The 19,198-nt window shown below is 45.2% G+C and overlaps 1 protein-coding gene across 1 annotated transcript in view; it reads right to left on the bottom strand.

Annotated features, from left to right (window-relative positions):
* Positions 1 to 19,198, bottom strand: part of LOC119446297 (lethal(2) giant larvae protein homolog 1) — a 48,111-nt gene that overhangs the window by 15,979 nt on the left and 12,934 nt on the right. Inside the window, exons 6-18 of the mRNA XM_037710696.2 lie at positions 17,601 to 17,741; positions 16,908 to 17,064; positions 16,170 to 16,293; positions 15,470 to 15,524; positions 13,462 to 13,616; positions 13,098 to 13,315; positions 12,323 to 12,553; positions 7,918 to 8,070; positions 6,919 to 7,094; positions 6,426 to 6,514; positions 4,390 to 4,537; positions 2,885 to 3,081; positions 336 to 452 (exon numbers count right to left, since the gene is read on the bottom strand). Coding sequence (XP_037566624.1) covers positions 336 to 452; positions 2,885 to 3,081; positions 4,390 to 4,537; positions 6,426 to 6,514; positions 6,919 to 7,094; positions 7,918 to 8,070; positions 12,323 to 12,553; positions 13,098 to 13,315; positions 13,462 to 13,616; positions 15,470 to 15,524; positions 16,170 to 16,293; positions 16,908 to 17,064; positions 17,601 to 17,741 — 1,961 coding nt within the window. The remainder of the gene's footprint in view (positions 1 to 335; positions 453 to 2,884; positions 3,082 to 4,389; positions 4,538 to 6,425; positions 6,515 to 6,918; positions 7,095 to 7,917; positions 8,071 to 12,322; positions 12,554 to 13,097; positions 13,316 to 13,461; positions 13,617 to 15,469; positions 15,525 to 16,169; positions 16,294 to 16,907; positions 17,065 to 17,600; positions 17,742 to 19,198) is intronic.

The raw sequence follows: 19,198 nt of genomic DNA on the forward strand, positions 1-19,198 counted from the left end.
GACCTGCAGTGACGGCAAAAAAGGCCAAAAAATCATATGCCAAAAGCTTCATGTTCAAAATTTCAGACGTCTTTATACATTGGTTCTATAGGGTGCTGCAATGGCATCCCAATTATTGGGCATGTTTGAAAAATCGGGCATTGACTATAACCATTGTGCACTGAAACGAACAAGGTTTTGTGTCTTGATTACTGGGTCATTATTTACTAGTTACCACAGAAAATATCCAAAATTTTTTGTCAGTGGAAGTTTCAGACAAGGCCATTTCACAAACTACTTCAAACACAAAACATAGCTTACTTTCATGAGCCAAAGTAACATATTTAAGGGCTTACCAAGGGTGCACTGAACTGGATCAGAGTCCCGCTTGTCACTCGGGGGAAAGGCAAGGGTGTAAACAAAGATGGCACCAGCATTGGTGCCTGCCCAGAGAGTTGGTGTTGTTGCTGCATCTGAAACAAAAGCAGGAGAGTGATAAGAACTAGGGATTTGCCAATACTCTAATTACAAATACGAATTGAATAGTGAATGTTCAAATAATTCGTTCTGTGAATTATTTAGTATTTACTATTTTGTTTTTCTTTAAAGCACTGAATAATGCACGAAAGTATACAATTTCAAGTTAAACCAGATACAGTAAAAGCTCGTTAATTTGCAGCTCATTAATTTGAACTGACTGTTGTGGTCCGGCCACGCAGCATAGGTGCCTACGGGTAAACCAACTCGTGATTTTGCACGCGCATCGGCTCCTCCATCATTAATTCGAGCTACGCACCGCTGAACTGAGCGCCGCCACACGGTGTTAAAAAAAAAAGAAAAAAAAAGAAAAAAGAAAGGGACCTGCAATAAGTGGTTTTGACGATAGTGCTGACCTGAAATAGAAAGAAAACAGAAAAGGTGCCGTCCCCTGCAGAGTTTTGTCAGCCAAGAAAGAGCGGGCATGGCTTTCAAGACGAGAGGATAGCGCGCTTACTCCCAATCTTGGAGGCCATAGAGCGGGCCACTGAAAGCCATGCCTGGCCAAGCCAGCGGAAAATCCAACATGGCGGCCTCCACGATCGGGTAGCGCGGCTCTGAACGAGTGATTTAGCCTGGAAAATCGAACTTGGGGGCGTAAATATGTCCGAAAAATGGGTCGCAAAATTGCATTAGCTCTATGGGAACCCTGACAGTGCGTTTACGAAGTCCAGAATATCCATCAAGTGCAAAAAACCAGTTGGCAACTGTAATGAAGGCGCTCAGTGTCGGACGCCTGTTTTTCAACTTCAAGGAGGGTGAAGATGAAGCTATGCGTCACGTTAACACTTTGGAAGACAAACTCTTCTTCTTTCTGGGGTTTTACGTGCCAAAACCAGTTCTAATTATGAGGCACGCCGTAGTGGAGGGCTACGGAATAATTTTGACCACCTGGGGTTCTTTAACGTGCACTACAACGTAAGCACACGGGCGTTTTTGCATTTCGCCTCCATCGAAATGCGGCCACCGCGGCTGGTACTTGATCCCGCGATCTCGTGCTCAGCAGCGCAACGCCTTAGCTGACTGAGCCACCTCGGCGGGTATTTGGAAGACAAACTGATGGCCATTGCTTTCAAAGAAAAGAAGCAAAAAGTTATCACAGATTATTTAGGTCAATAACTATTATGAGTTACAAGTGCTATCTAGCAACCTGGTCTCAATTCTGGCTGTTTTTCAATGACCTTCGTTATTTCGAATTCGGTTTAATTCGAACTCGTTAAGCATGCCTGTGAAATTCGAATTAACAAGCTTTTGCTGTACTGTATTTCATGACAATTCATTTTATTTTCCATTCTTCTTGCTCTCCATTATTGGCTTGAACAATGACACTTTGCGGTAATCGCAGAGATTGGCCAGCTCATACAATGGATAAAAATAGAAAATCAAATGACTAAATCATTACTAAATTTCTGATCAGATTTCTTTCCTAAAGGAAAGAGTACAAAAAAGTTGGAATACATATTAGCAATGCACAGTTTGAAATAGGGCACAGGCAAGAAAAAGTAGGGACGACAAGGGCAACTTCTTTTTCTAGCGATTTCTAGCAGTGCATCTATAGCAACCTAGACAGCAATCCCCAAACTGTTGACTGGCGTTGGATCAAGCTTATTCAAGTTTATTTCTAAAAGGGTCTGTTGTAGCTCCACCACTCCACCTCTTCTTTTGCAGTACTAGGAACTGTTGGGGGTGAAACAAGAGAAACAAGAAAAAATTGTCAGCCCTTCCACTGGGGTGGAGATGGGAGACCAGCTAAGCTGTACTATGATGGGAATTATGTATTTACAATTATGACTATTAAGATGTGATGGTGTAATTGCTTATTTGAACTATTAAAGAATGAGAACTATACATGATCCGGTGGTCTTTATTTGTTTATTTAGTGACCACAGGGACCATGGCCTTATGGTCGCTATGGTACACCGCCATAGGGTGTACGGCAAAGGTTGGCACGTTCTTCATAAACACGTCACCAACGCCGCACGCATTCGGTGCGAACGCAAAACGCCGCCGCCGTCAACAACAGTTGTGCACGTTGGTTGTGTGACTGCACACAACCGCTGTCAAAACACTGGCTACGTGACGAACGGCTAAACGACATTGTCGACACTGTTAGGGGAGAGGCGGGCTAGAGACCAGAGATAGTCGGCGGCACGGGCGGCGGAGGTCGACAGGGCTGTGCGTATGCACCGCAGTGGGAGAGCGGGCACGCACAAGCACAGTCTACGAGTGCCTCGATGCCCTACTCGCCCACCACTCCCCTTCCACTGGGAAGTCGTGTTCGCTCCCCGTGAAAGCGCGCGTCCCTCGCCCTCGCGCGCTTGCACTCGCACATACAGGATACAGCCAATGAGGGCCACTGCGGACTCACTGTGAAGGATGAAGCTGCTGGAGAAGCAGAGACACCGGACCATGGATGAAAGGGCATCATCTGTGGAACGTGCCTCCACCTGGCGCTCAACAGGTTTGGCCTCCGATAGGGGTGAGCCGGGGTCGATGGCAGACTCGTTGTGCCGAGAAGCAGGGCTGGCCACGGCAGAAGACGTGCTGCCTTCTTCCTCCCCTCTCCTGCAAAATACATCGTGCACTTTACCAAAACGTAGGATAAGCGTAACTCTCCGAATTGCCCTGCTTTTCGTTGTCTTGTCCCTTACACAACTATTTCAGCTAAATTTCCAAGAGTGCAAAGCAGCAAAGACTAAGCAGAACTCTTTTGTTGAGCTGAATCTGAGCACTGAAAATGTGGGTGGAAATGCAAGGTCGCTGACGCGCCCCATCTACGTTTTCTAAATATGCACAAGTGCTGTACATAAGTACATCAAACAGATCGCCAAGCTAGCCTAAGCTGATCCAGAACACTGCAACACGAAACTCTATTAAACGAAATGCGCAGTCAATGCTACATTCAGTAGAACAATGAGCCTAGGCATGAAAACTATTATCATTACTCAATATCTTTTTCTGTCCTGCTCAATGTAGCATTAACAGATTCTGCTGTAATCGACTTCTGTGGAAGCTTCAGGGGGGGATGCAAGGTTAAAATCGTCATTTTCACCAGAAATATGCATTTTCCAATTTTGCGTGTTTTGGATTTTTAAGCATTAGAGAAGCTCCTCGCCAAGTTTGGTTATTATATGCATGTTCGAAAAGAATAAAATTAGCTTTCTTACTCTGCAGTTGCAGGAGTTTTGGCATGATTTGAGATCTTTGAATCGATTTTTCTAAGTGTGCACTTTCCGGCACTTTTTGGAAAACTAGCGTTTTGAAACAGCAAAAGCGAAAACTATTTGTAGGGTTGTTTCCAAGCTGAAAAATTTGTGAAGAACAAGACCGTTTTGAATTTCTGAACTGCCGCTACTGAAACAAATGTATAAATTTCTGGATTGCAGTAAAAACAATTAAAAAACTTTTTCAAGTGATGCAGTTTCTAAAAAAGAAGGCACAAAATTGCAGGCAGCTGCTCCTATCCTGGAATAGTCTAGAAGATATTTATTCAGAAAAAGTTTATGTAACTTTATAATTTAATAATAATAGTTTTGCTAAGGTGAAACTCATTTGCTCAATGGTACATGCATAACTTTTTTCTTTTGGTGCTAGGGTAATCAACTTTACTAACTTACTGCATGTTCATACGACAAGAAGACAAAGTCTCCTGATGAATTTTGTTAAAAGTGGCATGTCGGTACCAGGCACAACAAACAAATACAGAAGGCCTTGAAGCCAATTAACTTGGTTTTTGCAATGAGTCAGGCTCCTATATATAAGCAAATTGAATCTAGAACTTCCTACTTCATTGCTGACAACTAATGCAGGAATGTGTCATGCAATTAGACAGCCAAAATTCTTGTGCACGTTGCATGCTGCCTAAAGACGCACCTGGGCCTACGGCTCTCTGGCGACTTAGTCATGGACTTGTCCTTCCGGCCTCTCTGGGAACGGCCCTTGCGCAAACGACGGAATGACTCGCGCAAGGACTTCTTGAAGGACTTCCGGCGAGACATCATGTCACCTGATGCAGCCAAGTCTGCGTAAACACAAAAAGAAATCATATCAAGAGAGGTGTGAATACAGTGTAATGCTTCATAAACTATACCTTATCATTACTGGCTAGAGCCAGTGGCTGTGTCTACAGCATCATACATTAAAGGTGCATAAAATTAGCCCAGATGCAATAATTTACGGTTACAACTACCAACATTTCCTACTCATGCAACAGTGTCTTAAGGGGACTTTACTGCGGTAAGCCAAGTGAACACAAGTAAATTCATTCCTACATGCACACAAATAAGTCGCAGTTTCGCCCGAAAGGCAAAGCATCAATTGCGATAGCAAATTAGTAGAGAGCTATATGGAGTAAGGATAGTAGTTTTATTGGCTGTATAAACTTGGATACATTCGCTTACTAACTGAATAAACAAGCATGGTGTCAGCGCGCACAAGCAAACACTCGACAATCCAACAATGTATTGAAAGCAATATGCAACGCATCTCACTAATCCACACTGAAATCCACAACGCCACCCCAATAATTCAAACACCCCGCCACCGTCAATGCGGAGAGTGCTAGTGGACGGGAGCACGCTGTCCCCGCTCGTGTTGCAGCGCGGGCCTGGCAGCTTTGCTCTTTCCATCTTTGACGCCTGCGGCGGCGTGCACATTTGGGGATCGTTCTGCGCATGCTCCGATGCGAGCAGCCAACCAATGCGCACGTCGAAGTTTAGAGGGGACGGTATTTCGGCTGGCGCCGCTCAAGCGGCGTAGTGTGACTGGGCACAGGCGACGCTCGCCCGCGCACCGTTAATGTCGGACTATAAATGCGCCTTAAACACACTTGCAGTCCCCTCTAATAAACTTCAATGCACGCGCCGTCGGCTGCTCTCTTCAGAGCATGGGCAGAATGGGTATTTGCATTTTGAAATACTTAATTGAATAACAGACTCCGATACTAATATATCTGACAAGGTTACCTGAAACAAACAGTTGTTACCTTTGGACTACAGTCATTCATCTTTTTTTGCCAATTGGACCAGCAATTGAAAAATTGTAAAAAGCCAAAACAATGAAAACAAGCTATCTGAACATTATTCAATTCAGAACTATTACTATTCAAACTGAGTTTTAGAAACCCCATTTGCACACCCTTGCTCATAATGACGACACATGTATACTGAAGTGAAAACTTTCCAACTTAAAAAAACACGTACAGTTGAACCTTGCAATAATGAAATCGGCGGGAAACACGAAAAAATTTCCTTTTGTGAGAATTACTTTGTTTTCCCTGCATTTTTCTCACCAAGGCGCACATTACACACTGCACTAGGTGTGCAAAAACCGTTGTCACATGTCGGTAGCAACATGCGTGCTGCTTCAAATGAGCTATCAACAAACACGATGGTGGCCATGATGTGTTTAAGTGCACGCGATGGCTTTCTGCGCTCGGTTGCTTTTGTAAACAAAAATGGCAGTACCCATGCAAGTATAATGTGGTGGTATTTTACGCAACTTTAGTGCAAAGCAATCGCATTTGGGCACATTTTGGAGCCCACTAGCCTCGCGCAAGCAGGTAATATGCGAGGTTACATTCCGGTGAACTTTGTTCGCCGGAATGTAACCTCGCCGGATGTTGCGGGATTGTAGTAGAGCGACAGTTTGTTATTGAGAGCTATGAAATGCATTGAATCCTATGCACGTTCGCTTGGGCTACAAAAATATTTCGTTGTCATAACTTCCCCTATGCTTTCCTTGGCTTCATATGGTTTGTGATAAACAAAATCGGGACCCCCGGGTCCCCTTCTCATTCATAAGAAAACAAAGCTCTTTCAAAGTAAACAAATGAAATGCCAGAATATGCAAAGATGGCTCTCAGGTGTTCAATCTAGAAGAAGCTCCTCTCAGTGCAAAATGACACCTACCATGCGGGTTGAGTGTGCACTTCGAAACAACCACTTTCTTCTGTACATAGTCAAGGACGCCAAATCCATGGGCTGTTCCAGCGGCAATACTGCAAAAGAAAGAAGGTACCACAGGCGTCGTTTAGCCCTCATTTGGCAGACAAAACTTGACAAAGCGCGCGGGTGCACTGTGTTTTTGAACATTCGTAGATATTCAAAGGACTGCATTCAATACAGCCAACAAGCTAACATAATTATATCACCAGTGGCCATGTCCCGAAGTTTAGCAATGGATTTCAGTCTCGCTATAACGAAATCTCATCTTACACGAAAATACTTCCGTTACATCCGATATTAGCTAAAGCAATTATTCATTACAGGCTGATATCCGACAGAAAAAGTCTTGAGAGCCATGTTATAGTGTGGGTATGGTACATCAACGTTTTTACAGTTCAGCCCTATCCAAATGTGGCTGCTGTAGTTGGCAAGCGGAAGCGCACTCCTTCGGACTTACAGGCCCCACTTGGAGTGCAGTGCCAGGGCAGTAACTCCAGCAGGTGGCGCTAGCTGCAGCACAAGGTCCGGGTGGAAGCCAGCCTCCGACTTGGCGGGGCAGTTCTTCACTTGCAGAGCATCATGGCCTTTCCACACAAAGCTGTCACGGTCGCCCACAAAATTCAGCTGCACAGCCTGCAGGATGGAGTGTTGTCATTATTAACCGTAAAAACATATGTAAACACCACGTGTGCAGAAAGAGAAATGGGCTAGCAGTTGTCTCCTGAATGAGACAATCGTTCTTAGCTGCTCGGAAAAAAAGAGGGAGAGAGAAGAGGAAGGCAAAGCACATCGCATTGTAACACAGAGTATGAGCACTAAAAACAAAAGTCAAGTTGCATACCACAAAAACTCGCATTAAACACGAGGTTCTTTCTGGCATGTTCTAACATGTTAAATTTACGCCTCTCTTATACCCAGAACAAAAAACAATTTTCAGCCCAAATCTGCAGTTCCGTTTTCTGTATCCCGACTACTACGTGCTACTGCACCAGTTTCTACACTGTTGTGTAGAAAATGGCAAAGGTTTACTTTGTTTGATTGTAAGACGACCTTCCCGTCAAGTTTCCAAGCACTTTGCTCAGCTGACATCTTGTTCGAGCAGCAAAGTAGCACCGCATCTTTTTTTTTTTTTTACTCTTATGCTGTCTTTGCAAAGCTGTCTTTTTTGCCAGCTTCGTCAGAACTGGAACTGTACTTAAGATACCCGATATCCGCTTAGCTTGTCTATTTAGTTGTCTACGGTGAGTATTGGAACACAGCTCGTGAAATCGAATGACTCATTGTAAAGCATCCAAATAACAGAGCTTGTGTGAATTTTTCACTGAATAATCGAGTTCATCTGATTGCACTGCTCGCAAGAAAGCAAAACCATTCTACAACCTGCACTGCTAGCAGCAATGAAACTGTGTTGGGAGTAATGCCGGCATCGCATTGACCGGTGGCAATGCCCACTGACCTCAGGAGTGGCCTCAGACTCTTCCGGATCGAAGCTGAAGCAGACCACTTGACCTGCGGTGCCGGCCACCACAAGGCGTCCCGTTTGCAGGCAGAAGAGGACCTTCTTCACCGCCAGGCGGGGGTCGTCACTGTACGGGTCAAATGTGCCCACCTGCGTACGAACGAATGTGCGCATAACTGAAATGGGAGAAAGCTGCTGTTAGTGTGCTTGTGAAATTGCATAACATCTCCAGAAATGTTTCTCATCCTTAGTTGATATGTGCATCCAAAGACATGCTCCAAAACTTGTGTGGCTATGCCACCAATTCCAGTGCTTCTGGCTCGTTTGGGAACAGCCACACACAGCTGTACACGTATGGTCGATCAATTATTAGGACACAAAGAAACACAAAATTATTTAGAATGGTAGATTATTTCTCCTTTCTGCATTTCCTTATTAGATAAATACATTGATTATTAGCGCAGGAAATGAAATTGTAACTTTCCCTTGCTGAATTTCACGACCGTGTACACCACGGTGCCACCAATGACATCAGTGTCTCGTCAGATTTCGTGATATGTTCGTGAATGTGGGCCTCTTTATTCATAAACAATTTCAGGAAGTTCTCTGGTTAAGTCTGTGCTTACTTTTGAAAGCAACGTTGTCCTTCTTTACTGATATACAATCAGCTAGCAGCGAAGAGAAACTGCCAAAAACCTAAGGCGTCACACAGGGGGCCGGAAATAGGAATCTCAGTGTGATATCAGCACCTCAATTTCACTGTTCTTTCCTTTCTGGCTTACAAGAGCCTCAGCTCGCAACCAGACCAGCATGTTCACAATTCCAGAAATGTACTCTCATCAATTTCAGTTAACTTAGCGTTTCTCTTTGTTGCCACTACAGTAGAGCCCCACCGATACATTTTTCAAGGGACCGTTAAAAAAAAAAAAAAAACGTAAGAGCCGGGAAACGCAAGAGCCAGGAACTAGAAAAAATTGAGAAATGGGAGTACTGTTATATTTTAATTACAATATTATTTTAATTCTTACGTGTGAAAAAAAGTCGTGGTTTCGCCCGACAGCCAAAGTATCGATTGCGATAGCAAATTACTAGACAGCTATACAAAGCAAAAATAGCAGTTTTATCGTCTGTATAAACTTGTAAACAATCACTCATTAACTATATTAACAAGCATGGTGTCAGCGCCCACAGGCAAACATGAACACATCACACTCAATGAGCACGGACATGCGCTGTGAAACGCTGGCGTCAGGAATTTAAGCGCCGCTGCAGAAGCGAGCGAAGCGAAGTAAGCAGTTGATGCCGCTATCCCTCCCCCCTCGCCGGCGCCTCGAGCGCAACGGAAGAAGGTGCGCTTCCTCCCTGCTTTTCTTTCTTTCGCACGTGAGATTTAGACGCGGTCGTCGGCTCCCCTCGCACGCTTTCACTTGCACATACAGCATACGGCGCGCGGCGACGGCGTTATCACCCTTGGACTTTACACGGAACATCTATGAGCCAAAACCAATTTTATGGCCACAACCCATCATAGGCACAATCTTTAGATAGCAAATACGGATCTCAAGGGCCATACTTTTGCTGGCGGAAACCGAAAATAGGTCATCAGTGTCGCCCCCGGCACTTTGTCCGGCCAATGCCATCGTCAAGCAACCAAGCCAAGCAATATGAAAAGTCAAAATAGCCGCTCGGGCCGGCGCAGGGTGGCAGGTCGCAACATATGATGCGGGAACGGTCCCACAGTTGCGACGTAACAGCGGGGTTACCAATGCATTGGGTTCTATGGGAGCTGTGCCAGGACCGGCCGAAAACGACGTAACAGCCGGGAAAATGCAGCACCCGGGAACGTAACAGCGGGGTTCTACTGTAGTATGTGAAGCAATCAAAAAATGACATTTTGTGAGAGGAAGACCTGCCATCCACCCAAAGCTACAAGGGTTTTTCAAAAGGAAAGCTTCGCATTTAAAGAAAAATCCAGGGATAAAATCCAGGACTAACACCTTTTTGGAGAGGCTAAGCCAATCTGAGCTAACCAGATCGCAGAGCAGAGCAGTCGGCGACTCGACGCACATTGCTACTAAGTGTGACAAATCAATTTTGCCAAATTTAATAGACTTGTATGATGTGACAAGAGACGTGATAGCTGAGAAAAAAAAGCTACAAATAGAAATCAAAAGGTCCACGTTGCATACAAACAATAGTTTCAAGGGCAGTCCACAACGGAAACAGCCACTGGCACTAACAAAATGTCCTACGATACAGAAGTCTCCCCTATATTTCAGCATGAGCAACGACACGCAGTTGTTCCGAATTTAAACAAAGCGAGTGACCAACGCCGAAGAAACCCTTCGTCTCCGAGAACAAAGAAGATTTATGAAAGGGAAAATCTTCATCCACCAAGCGTAGCTCGAAGCTGCAAAGGAAACCTAACAAGGGTTTAATGTGCACGGGTTGCCTTTGTAGAACTGTGGCACTCGTGGCCGGATGACAATTTTTATCTACCTTGTGGATTTCTGCAGAGCTGATATTTCAAAATGTTATTCTGAATCACAGCCCCAATTCAAAAACCATGCTTTTCCAGAACAATAGTGCCCACAGAGCAAAACATAAAGGGACATAAAAGAGAAAGAAATTTGAGCTGTTTTGATAAATTACCCTTTACACCCCCCCCCCCCCCCCAAAAAAAAAAAACCATAAAAGGCAATCTTGCAAGGAGGCGATGGGTAAACTAGAAAAAGACGCAGGAAACTAGCTCGGTGGTGACACTGCCTTGAGATTACCACACCAACCTGCCACGACATCACGGATTCTGACAGCATCTGCTTCAGCCTCGTTTGCTTATACTGGCCAAGGTGGACTAAATTGTATTTTTGCGGAAACAAAGACTGAACCAAAGCAACTTTTCAGAACTTTCATTACAGTAAAATCTCGGTGATACGAATCTCGCGGGGTCGGGTGAAATATTCGTATCACCCAAAATTCGTATCATCAAAACATACACAAAATCAAGAAAAAATGAATTTATTTTGACCAGAAGATATTTCTGATAGTGGAAGCCCATTGATACCTTCCTCGCTGCTGCATTTTCCCGGCTGCTACGTCGCGTTTTCGAGGTCCCGATCTAAATCTCATTGACTTCCATTTATTAAGTTCCCCGTGATACATCGCCAATCTGAAATGTTCCTGCATCTTACGTTGCGTTTGAATGTGGCGGTCACGTAAATTTAGTGGTGCAGCCAGCTTGTACGTTGCAACAAGCGACCGATGCGTTGCAACAATTAAGCGACCGGCACGTTGCAGATACGACGCAGCCGCACGGGTGCCGTATCTTGAAAGTGATCTGCGACATGCGCAAAGTCTGCGCCCGCGCGGACCTCGTCATCACGATCTGCGATGTTGACAAAGTGTGCCTAGTACCGGTAGCTTCGTATGCGCTGTGCTTTCGACATTTAGTTGGCGCTGAAGCGAGCGACAGCGCAAAGGTCAATTCGCTCGCTGCTGCTATTGCGCTTGCTTCCTCACGCCAGCGTTTCGATAGCGAGTGTCCGCGGTCATCAGGCGAGACGTGTTAATGTTTACCTGTGTGAGCGTGACATCGTGCTTGTTAATTTAGGTGGTAAGCGAATGTTTACAAGCTTGTGCGGCCGGTACAGCTACTATCCTTACTTTGTACAGTTGTCTACTAATTTGCTATCACAATCGTTGCTTCACCTTTCGGGCGAAACTGCAACTTTTTTTTTCCCTTTTTTTTTTCGCGGTCCCTTGAAAAACGTATAACCGTGTACGTTTTCTTCTTGCCCAAATCGTAAACAATTGCTTTCTGAAAGGCGTATAAGTGCGTGCACGCCGCGGTCATCGTAGCTGCAGCGGTCCTCGTCTACTTTCTCGCTAAGCATCGGCAAGGCTGTGATGTGGTCCGGTCTGCTCGACATGGGAACCAATGAGATTGCGCAGCCGCGTGACGCAGCCGGTTGCTTGGCGACTATGCTGTGCCATCCGCTGTGCCGGCTTGTCTGTGCCGGTTGCTCCGCTGGCTCGGCCACCCGCAGCTGTTGCTCACCGCAGTTCGAAACAGCCGATTTTTTTCATATTGTGAGCAATGCATATCGGCCGGGGAATGTTACGAATTTGTATCACACCAAAATTCGTACCAGCCGGGATCGTATCACCGGGGTTTTACTGTACTATGCAATGGTCCAAATACGAAAAAATAATTTAAAATTAGTGATGTCACACTCACATGCTGGCAATGAGGCTTTGGCGAGAAACTAAAAAAATAATTTTAACCGTTATTTTCTTTTCTAATAATTTGAAACTGCAAAATTAACGGAAATAGAGTTCAACACTTTAAACTGATTTATAGTTCCTCTTCAAGATAGTCACGTGTCATGCAGAGCACACCCACTTTGTGGAAGTGCAGCCACTCCTCTTCCTCCTCCTCGTCCTGTGCAGCGTGAAAGCTTGAGGGGCCATCTCCTGACCCAAAGAGGCGCGCCGTCCTAAGAGTCAGCAGCTGCCGCAAGCACGATCCAGAGGCATCCCAGAAGCGCACGGAGCCATCTTCGTGGCCGGTCACCAGCAGGTCATGCTGATTTGGCTTCTCAGCCGTCACACGGCCACCCACCAGTGGCCAGGGCTGCAAAGAAATGGAAGACGTTCCTCAGATGCAGTGAAGATGTGTCGATACAGCGAGCCCTCAGGCATCCCATGTTTGGCCACTATCGATCGCTTCAAGTCTCTGCCTACTTGTGGACCTTTTGCCTTGTTTCCGAAACAAGAGAGAGAGGCTCAAAGGAAGACGGAGGCTTGGAGTCATCGACAGTGGTAGAACACTGAAAGTCGCTGAAGGCACAGTCTGCTTCAGCAACACTGCTTGCTCTACGGCTATTTTGAGCAGAGGGCTTGACCCATGCACAGTATCGTGGCTCCTAGTTCTTGCGTACACAAGCCACTTGCATCCCCTAATGTAAAACTCTCTAATGACATAATGGTAATGTTGATGATGGCGGCAAAATAGCTCCACACACTTAACTGACAATCAAATCCCAGGTGAGCACAAACATATTTATTTCCTGGTGACTTCTTCACCCAAGAAAACACTGATGTACCCGCAAGAGACTCCACAAAGGCTAGAAGAAGTACTCCGAACAGTCATCGCTGTACAACAGTGGCCCACTCACCTTTGTTGAGCACTGGAGCATTTGCTTGCGGCCCATGTCGAGTAGTTTGTCCCAGACGTCCTGGGGCACGTTGCAGAAGTGGTTTGTGCACGTGATGGCCGAGGAGTGCAGGCTCGACAGGCAGGGCAGGGCAAAGCTGGGCCAGTCGTCCGAAGATAGGTCCACCACCACCAGCTCTTCCTCGGCCAGAATCACCAGGGCCACGGGCTCTGCAGTCTCTGCAAGGTCAACACAAAACCAACCACAATGTCAGCACGTGACGGACATCTCACACTGCCTAACATTTCTGACAAAACAAGCCAATGGTAAGTTATCAGGATATCCTTTTTTTTTTCTTTAGAAAGTGGCGTAATTTTGAACTCACCAGGGTCGTCTGCCTCCTTATCCACGGTGAAGAAATCGACCACCTTGGATGTGAGATCCAGCACTTTGGAAGTCTCCCCGTGCTTCACTGAGACCGTGTGCCGATCACCGTAGTTGGCTCGTGGCATGCCACCCGAGAAGATGATGAAGTCGTCCCTTTAGGAAAAAGCAGGGGTGTGCATTTTAGGACGACGACTACAGCAGAACCGTACAGATTCCTAAGCCACTCCCTAACTAAACTACATGTTCTTTTTGAGAGCACTGCAAGGGCTACAGTTTAGGCAGGAGAAAAAAGTCGAAGCAGGCACACGACAGCTTCACACATTGTACGACACACTCTCCACCATTTCAACGCCTTTAATTAAGACGTTGGGCTCAGAAACTTGTACCATTCTTTCAACTCAGTATAAATGATGGTCGTGATGTTGATAGTCACGTTTATGGCCATAAAAGTTGACTGTGCAGCAGGACTCAGTCATTCACAAACCATCAGTTTAAAGACTTAAAATTTTGACCTGAAGTACAAGTATACCATATTTGCTCGCATAATGAACGCACTCACATAATGTACGTAGAACGAAAAAGCGTTTTTTTTTTTAATCGCATAATGATAACACAGAGGAAACGCATGTACGCCTCAGTGTCCAATAACGTGTCCAACATGCCGTAAAGGCAGCCAAATTTGAGGCGTTTTGCTTTTTGAGGTGTTTTGCCATAGTGCCAGATCCGAGGCATCGTGCCGTGCCTTAGGTCTAGATTGGACACCTGGTGTTTGATAAAAGTAGGAGACACACGGTACAATTTGGCTGCTGTTCCAGGATCTACAGTAAAAGCTCGTTAATTCACTACTCGTTAATCCGAAATTTTGGATAATTCGAAGTTCCCGCCGCAGTCCGTCCAACAATGTATTGAAAGCAATATGTAATGCATCCCGCTAATTCACTCTGAAATCCGCGCCACAACCGATAATTTGAACTCTTCGCCATCGTGGATGGGGAGAGTGCTAGTGCACAGGAGCATGTTGGCCACGCTGGTGTCACCACACGGGCCGTGCAGCTTTGCTCTAAAACGCGCCCACACCGCTTTGCCAACGGTCACAGACAGCCATTCAAAGTGGTGCACGGGTTGAGGATCGTTCTGCGCATGCTCTGAAGAGAGTAGCCGACGACGTTTTCAGCACGTGGACGAGCGTCGCTTGCGGATAGTCACGCTAGGCCGCTTGCACTGCGCCAGCCGAAATGCCATCCCCTCTATACTTCGACGCGCATGCCGTCAGCTTCTCTCTTCGGAGTATGCGCAGAACAATCCCCAACCCATGTGGAGCTTTGAACGGCTGTCTGTGACCGTCGGCGGAATGGCGTGGGTTCCCTTTTTTTCTTGCGGTGCATTGTGGGTCTACGTAGTTGGCGCGAAGAACATGCATATGGAGCAAGAGGCCATCTAGACATCGGGCACCGCCCTAGCCACGTCCGGTTATGTTGGCTGCGCCTGTGCATCGAACTGAAGGCGTTGTTCTCGCCAATGGGAAGTAGCATATGCACGCGCGTTCACACTACGTTGGACTATATATGCGCCTTAACTGTGCGATTTTTTTCTCACTTTCATTAGTTCAAATTTTGTATAATTCAAATTTTTGTGACACCCCCGCAGAATTCAAATTAACAAGCTTTTACTGTACTACCCTTGTCGCAACGCCAGGCATCCCAACCAGCACTAAGGCACGGCAGAACGCCTCGGATCCAATTGCTGCTCCGGCGTGTCGAATGCCATATCAGACGTTTAATCGTACAGTGCGTCTCTTAGTTTTTACAGACGGCTACAACCCAAACAAAACAAAAAAAAATCCCTCAAACTTTCACCCTGTATAAGAACGCACCCACCACCTTTGCGCATACTTTATGGGAAAAAAAAGTGCACTCATTATGTAAGTAAATGCGGTACTTGTTTCTGCCAGACCAGCACTTGTTCTTGAAACTGAAATGGGGTTTGAAATGTTTGGAAACACTCACTTCCCAGTGGTCCGCTTCCACAGGATCTTGTTGATGGCTTTGCAAGGGTAGGGACCTGTGAGGAAGTTCAGATTCTAAGACACTCCTGATTTGCCATTAAGACTCAAAACCTTTTACACATTTCTCCACATAGCACAGCATAACTGCTACACCTGTCACTGCACAAATGTACGACCAGCCAATTCTGCAGCAAGAACACATTCTCAAACATGCAGTACAAGAAGCAGCCACAATGTATGTTTAAACACAGTGGTACTCATGCTCAGTGCCGCCACGGAGCTCCTGAATCCCTCGGGTATCATTCAGGGAGCCCCATCAACATACGTCTTTTCTCTTTCAAGCAAGAACATTCCATTAGAAACTATTATCAATCGAGGGCTACAGGTAATTAACATTACATAAGAAGCTGTCATATGATAAAAATTTGGGTACCTTGAACTTTATCCACAGTTCATGGTAAATGAGAAAAGTTATGCTGCATAGGAGAAATGGAAGGTTCCAAAAACTTCGCACGACATTAACCCCATTTTATGATTTCATTTTGACTAATGCGGCTCATGCAGATTGGTAGTAGGACACAATGCCTCAATATACGCAGCCCATCATTAGGAATTGCTAGGTTTCCGTTTATCTAGGGCAAGAATTATGCTCTGCTGCCAACGTCCTTACAAGATTGCAAGAGGTCTTTGTGGAAACTCACCATAACACTGCTCCACAGATTCAATGGCCTTGGAGCTGTTGACGCTCCAAACGAAATAGCTGCAGTCGTTGTGGGCGCTCATGAATTTGGTGCCGCTTCCATGCCACGACACCGAGTGGAGATCCTGGACCCAACAACCAGACAAGAAAAGTCAGCACAAAGTTCTGAAAGCAACTGAAATGGAGCTGCAGTGTGCAGTTTTTCTCTCTTCTCTGTCCCCTATTTTCCTCAGAAATAAAAGTTACTTTATTAGTTGAACCTGAACTGTTTTCCACTAGAAAAACAAAAAATTTAGAAGCTAGGTTAACGAGTAACTTGCCGTCTTGTAAACAGACTGCGCAGAGACATACAGGGTGGTCCACTTACAATGATTATCATTTGTAATGATGGCTACTGTACATTTCGTGACAATTAACGAGGTTTAAAATCTTACTCTCAAAGGTTTAGCAATTCCTATTTTAAATATATTTCTGTGTATATTTTTGATGCTGTCTTACTTTAGCAAACACCAGTATGACCCTATGCAGCTCCACAAAAAGAAATCAAGCAGGTGCAAGCAGGCAGGCTAGTTTGCTCAAATGAAAAGCAATCTATACACTTGTTCAGCATGACTGAGAATTATTGTTAAGAATTATTTATTGCATTTCTAATCAGTTTATAAATGATCAGGGGTTGATTCCTGGCTTCTATTACTTTGTACTCCATACTGCTCACTTGCCACAACTGCTAACAATTCACCTTGTTGCAGATGTAAGTCTGGTCAGCGTTGAGCGACTCGTTATCCCACAGCACCATAAGGCCCCTTGAATAGCCGATGACCATCTTGTTTGGGTCCGAAGGGTGCTCTGCAATTGCCTCCACACCGCCAGGGTTGATCTTGTAGTCTTCAGGAACACTGTAACACAAACGCACTGTGTGGCTCCAGAGCATGTCAACTCTTGCTTTGTTTTGTCTAAAACTGAACAAGACATTCTATACACCAGAGCTTTCTCTTATAGCTGGTAATAACCTCCTGAAGCCTCCTGAAGCTACCTCCTGAAGCTGTGGAGGAAAACAGATAAACATAGAACAGCCAGAACAAGCAGATAGCTTCAAGTTACAATTAACATTGCCATGGTAGAGAACACTAGGCACAGACAGAAAAAAAAAAAGAAAAGAGCATGCTAATGGCTGTTCACCATTGCAACCACCCTTTACTCTTGCCTACCTTAAGCTGAAGGCACGCAAAGAACAAGTGTTGCTATGACATAATGCTTTCCTTATACAGATTGGTGATGGTGACTTTATAACCCATTCGAAGGCAGGGGCCTTCATGCCAGATTTCAGCCACTACGAGCCCTACGAGGTATTCCCTAAGCCGACAGCCCTGTACATATAAAGCAAGCGTCATATGCCTGCTCCTATCAAGGCACCAAATGGACAGAGGCTCACTTCTGAGTGACGAGATCTTGGTAGATGATGGTGTCAGTCATCTGGAATGACTTGATGTCCAGCAAGTGGATGTTGCCTCCTTCGGTACCCAGGTACAGGTGATCTCCAGAGGACTGGACGGAACAGGTGAAGATGCGAAGCCTGTGCAGGGCAAAGAGTAAGGGCGCTTAGCTTGCACAACTTGCAATTAGGCTATCTTGGATCCAAAACTTAAAATTTGCTTCAAACTGCGAAAATCCTAAACATGCTTGCCCTCCCCACTCACCCCCAATAATAACGCACTATACTTGTGTGTTCAATGATTGCTTCAATACAAACAACCATTCCAAATCTCATGCAAATACAGTCAAAGTTTAGCTGAATTATGCGTGAAAACCTAATTAAACAAGATATCTTCGAAAATGAGCAAGTGAGCCTTTGATATAATGAAAAACTGCTAAATTTACAGATGATGCCTCTTTGTTGAATTCTGATTAATTCCTTACATAAGATTCTCGCATGAACAAAAGATATCAGATATGATTAAATAAAATCGTGACTACAAAATTACTTTGCTATATTGAGAAAGAAGAGAGCCTGAACCACTGCATGCCAAGAAAAATATTTGTTGTACGAATACTGTAAATGCCTCAATTTTGACAAGGATATCTCTTTACACAATTTCCCAAATCATCTCAATTTGTGAAAAATTGATGCCGAGGACAATCAGCTGGACCAATCTTTCTAATTGCAAGCCCCTCCCATCTATGTCAGCAAATAACTGACAAATAATGTATACGTATACATATATTTTTAATGCTTAGGTTAAGTCTCACAGGCACTTTCTGAGCCTTAAAAGAGCCCTGAGACACTTATGAACATAGTAAGAAAACGTCAATCTGTAAACGAGGCTCCTGTGAACATGTGAGCCAAATATTACTCCACAGCATGCAGCAGGTAATTTACAATCTAGTGTTAAAAACAATGAAAGAACACTTGCTCTCTCCATCCCAATGTTGTCAGCAGCTACGCCGCAAGCAGCCAACCAACTGTATTGGCGGATTTCATGATCGCGAGAACATTTTCAGTAATACTATTACTAATTTTGAGTTAAATTAATTAAAAAAGTATGTCTACAACCTCCAAAGGACCTAAAAGGTATTTAATCTTTGTTGCACTCCTGGTCTACACACGACCGCTGCGTGCAGCTGCGTCTGCTGCGCATGGCCTCAGAAATCGTCCTGGTGTGCTGCATAGCGCAGATAAAGTGGCTGCCACAGGGTGCCTTGACGAGCTCTCTGGCCACTGACAACCACGTGCTCTAAAGGCTCATTCACACTAGGCCGACACGACACCAATTTTGGTCTACCGACTGTTGGCGACAGCATTTTCCTTCCTTTTAACCGTTAGCCAGAGCGTTTTGCGTCCTGTAAACTGCTGTCGTCATCAGTCGACGGACCAAAATCGGTGTCGTGTCGGCCTAGTGTGAATGAGTCCTAACTAGTCTGAATGGCTGACGTAGCTCCAGGGGAATAGCGACGCGAGGCCATCCAAGTGCTCATTTTGTGTCAAGAAAGCAACAGCGCACGTGTGAACCAGAAGCAGCGCCATAAAGAAGA

This window comes from Dermacentor silvarum, chromosome 3 (assembly GCF_013339745.2).
Source record: "Dermacentor silvarum isolate Dsil-2018 chromosome 3, BIME_Dsil_1.4, whole genome shotgun sequence".
Classification (NCBI taxonomy): domain Eukaryota; kingdom Metazoa; phylum Arthropoda; class Arachnida; order Ixodida; family Ixodidae; genus Dermacentor; species Dermacentor silvarum.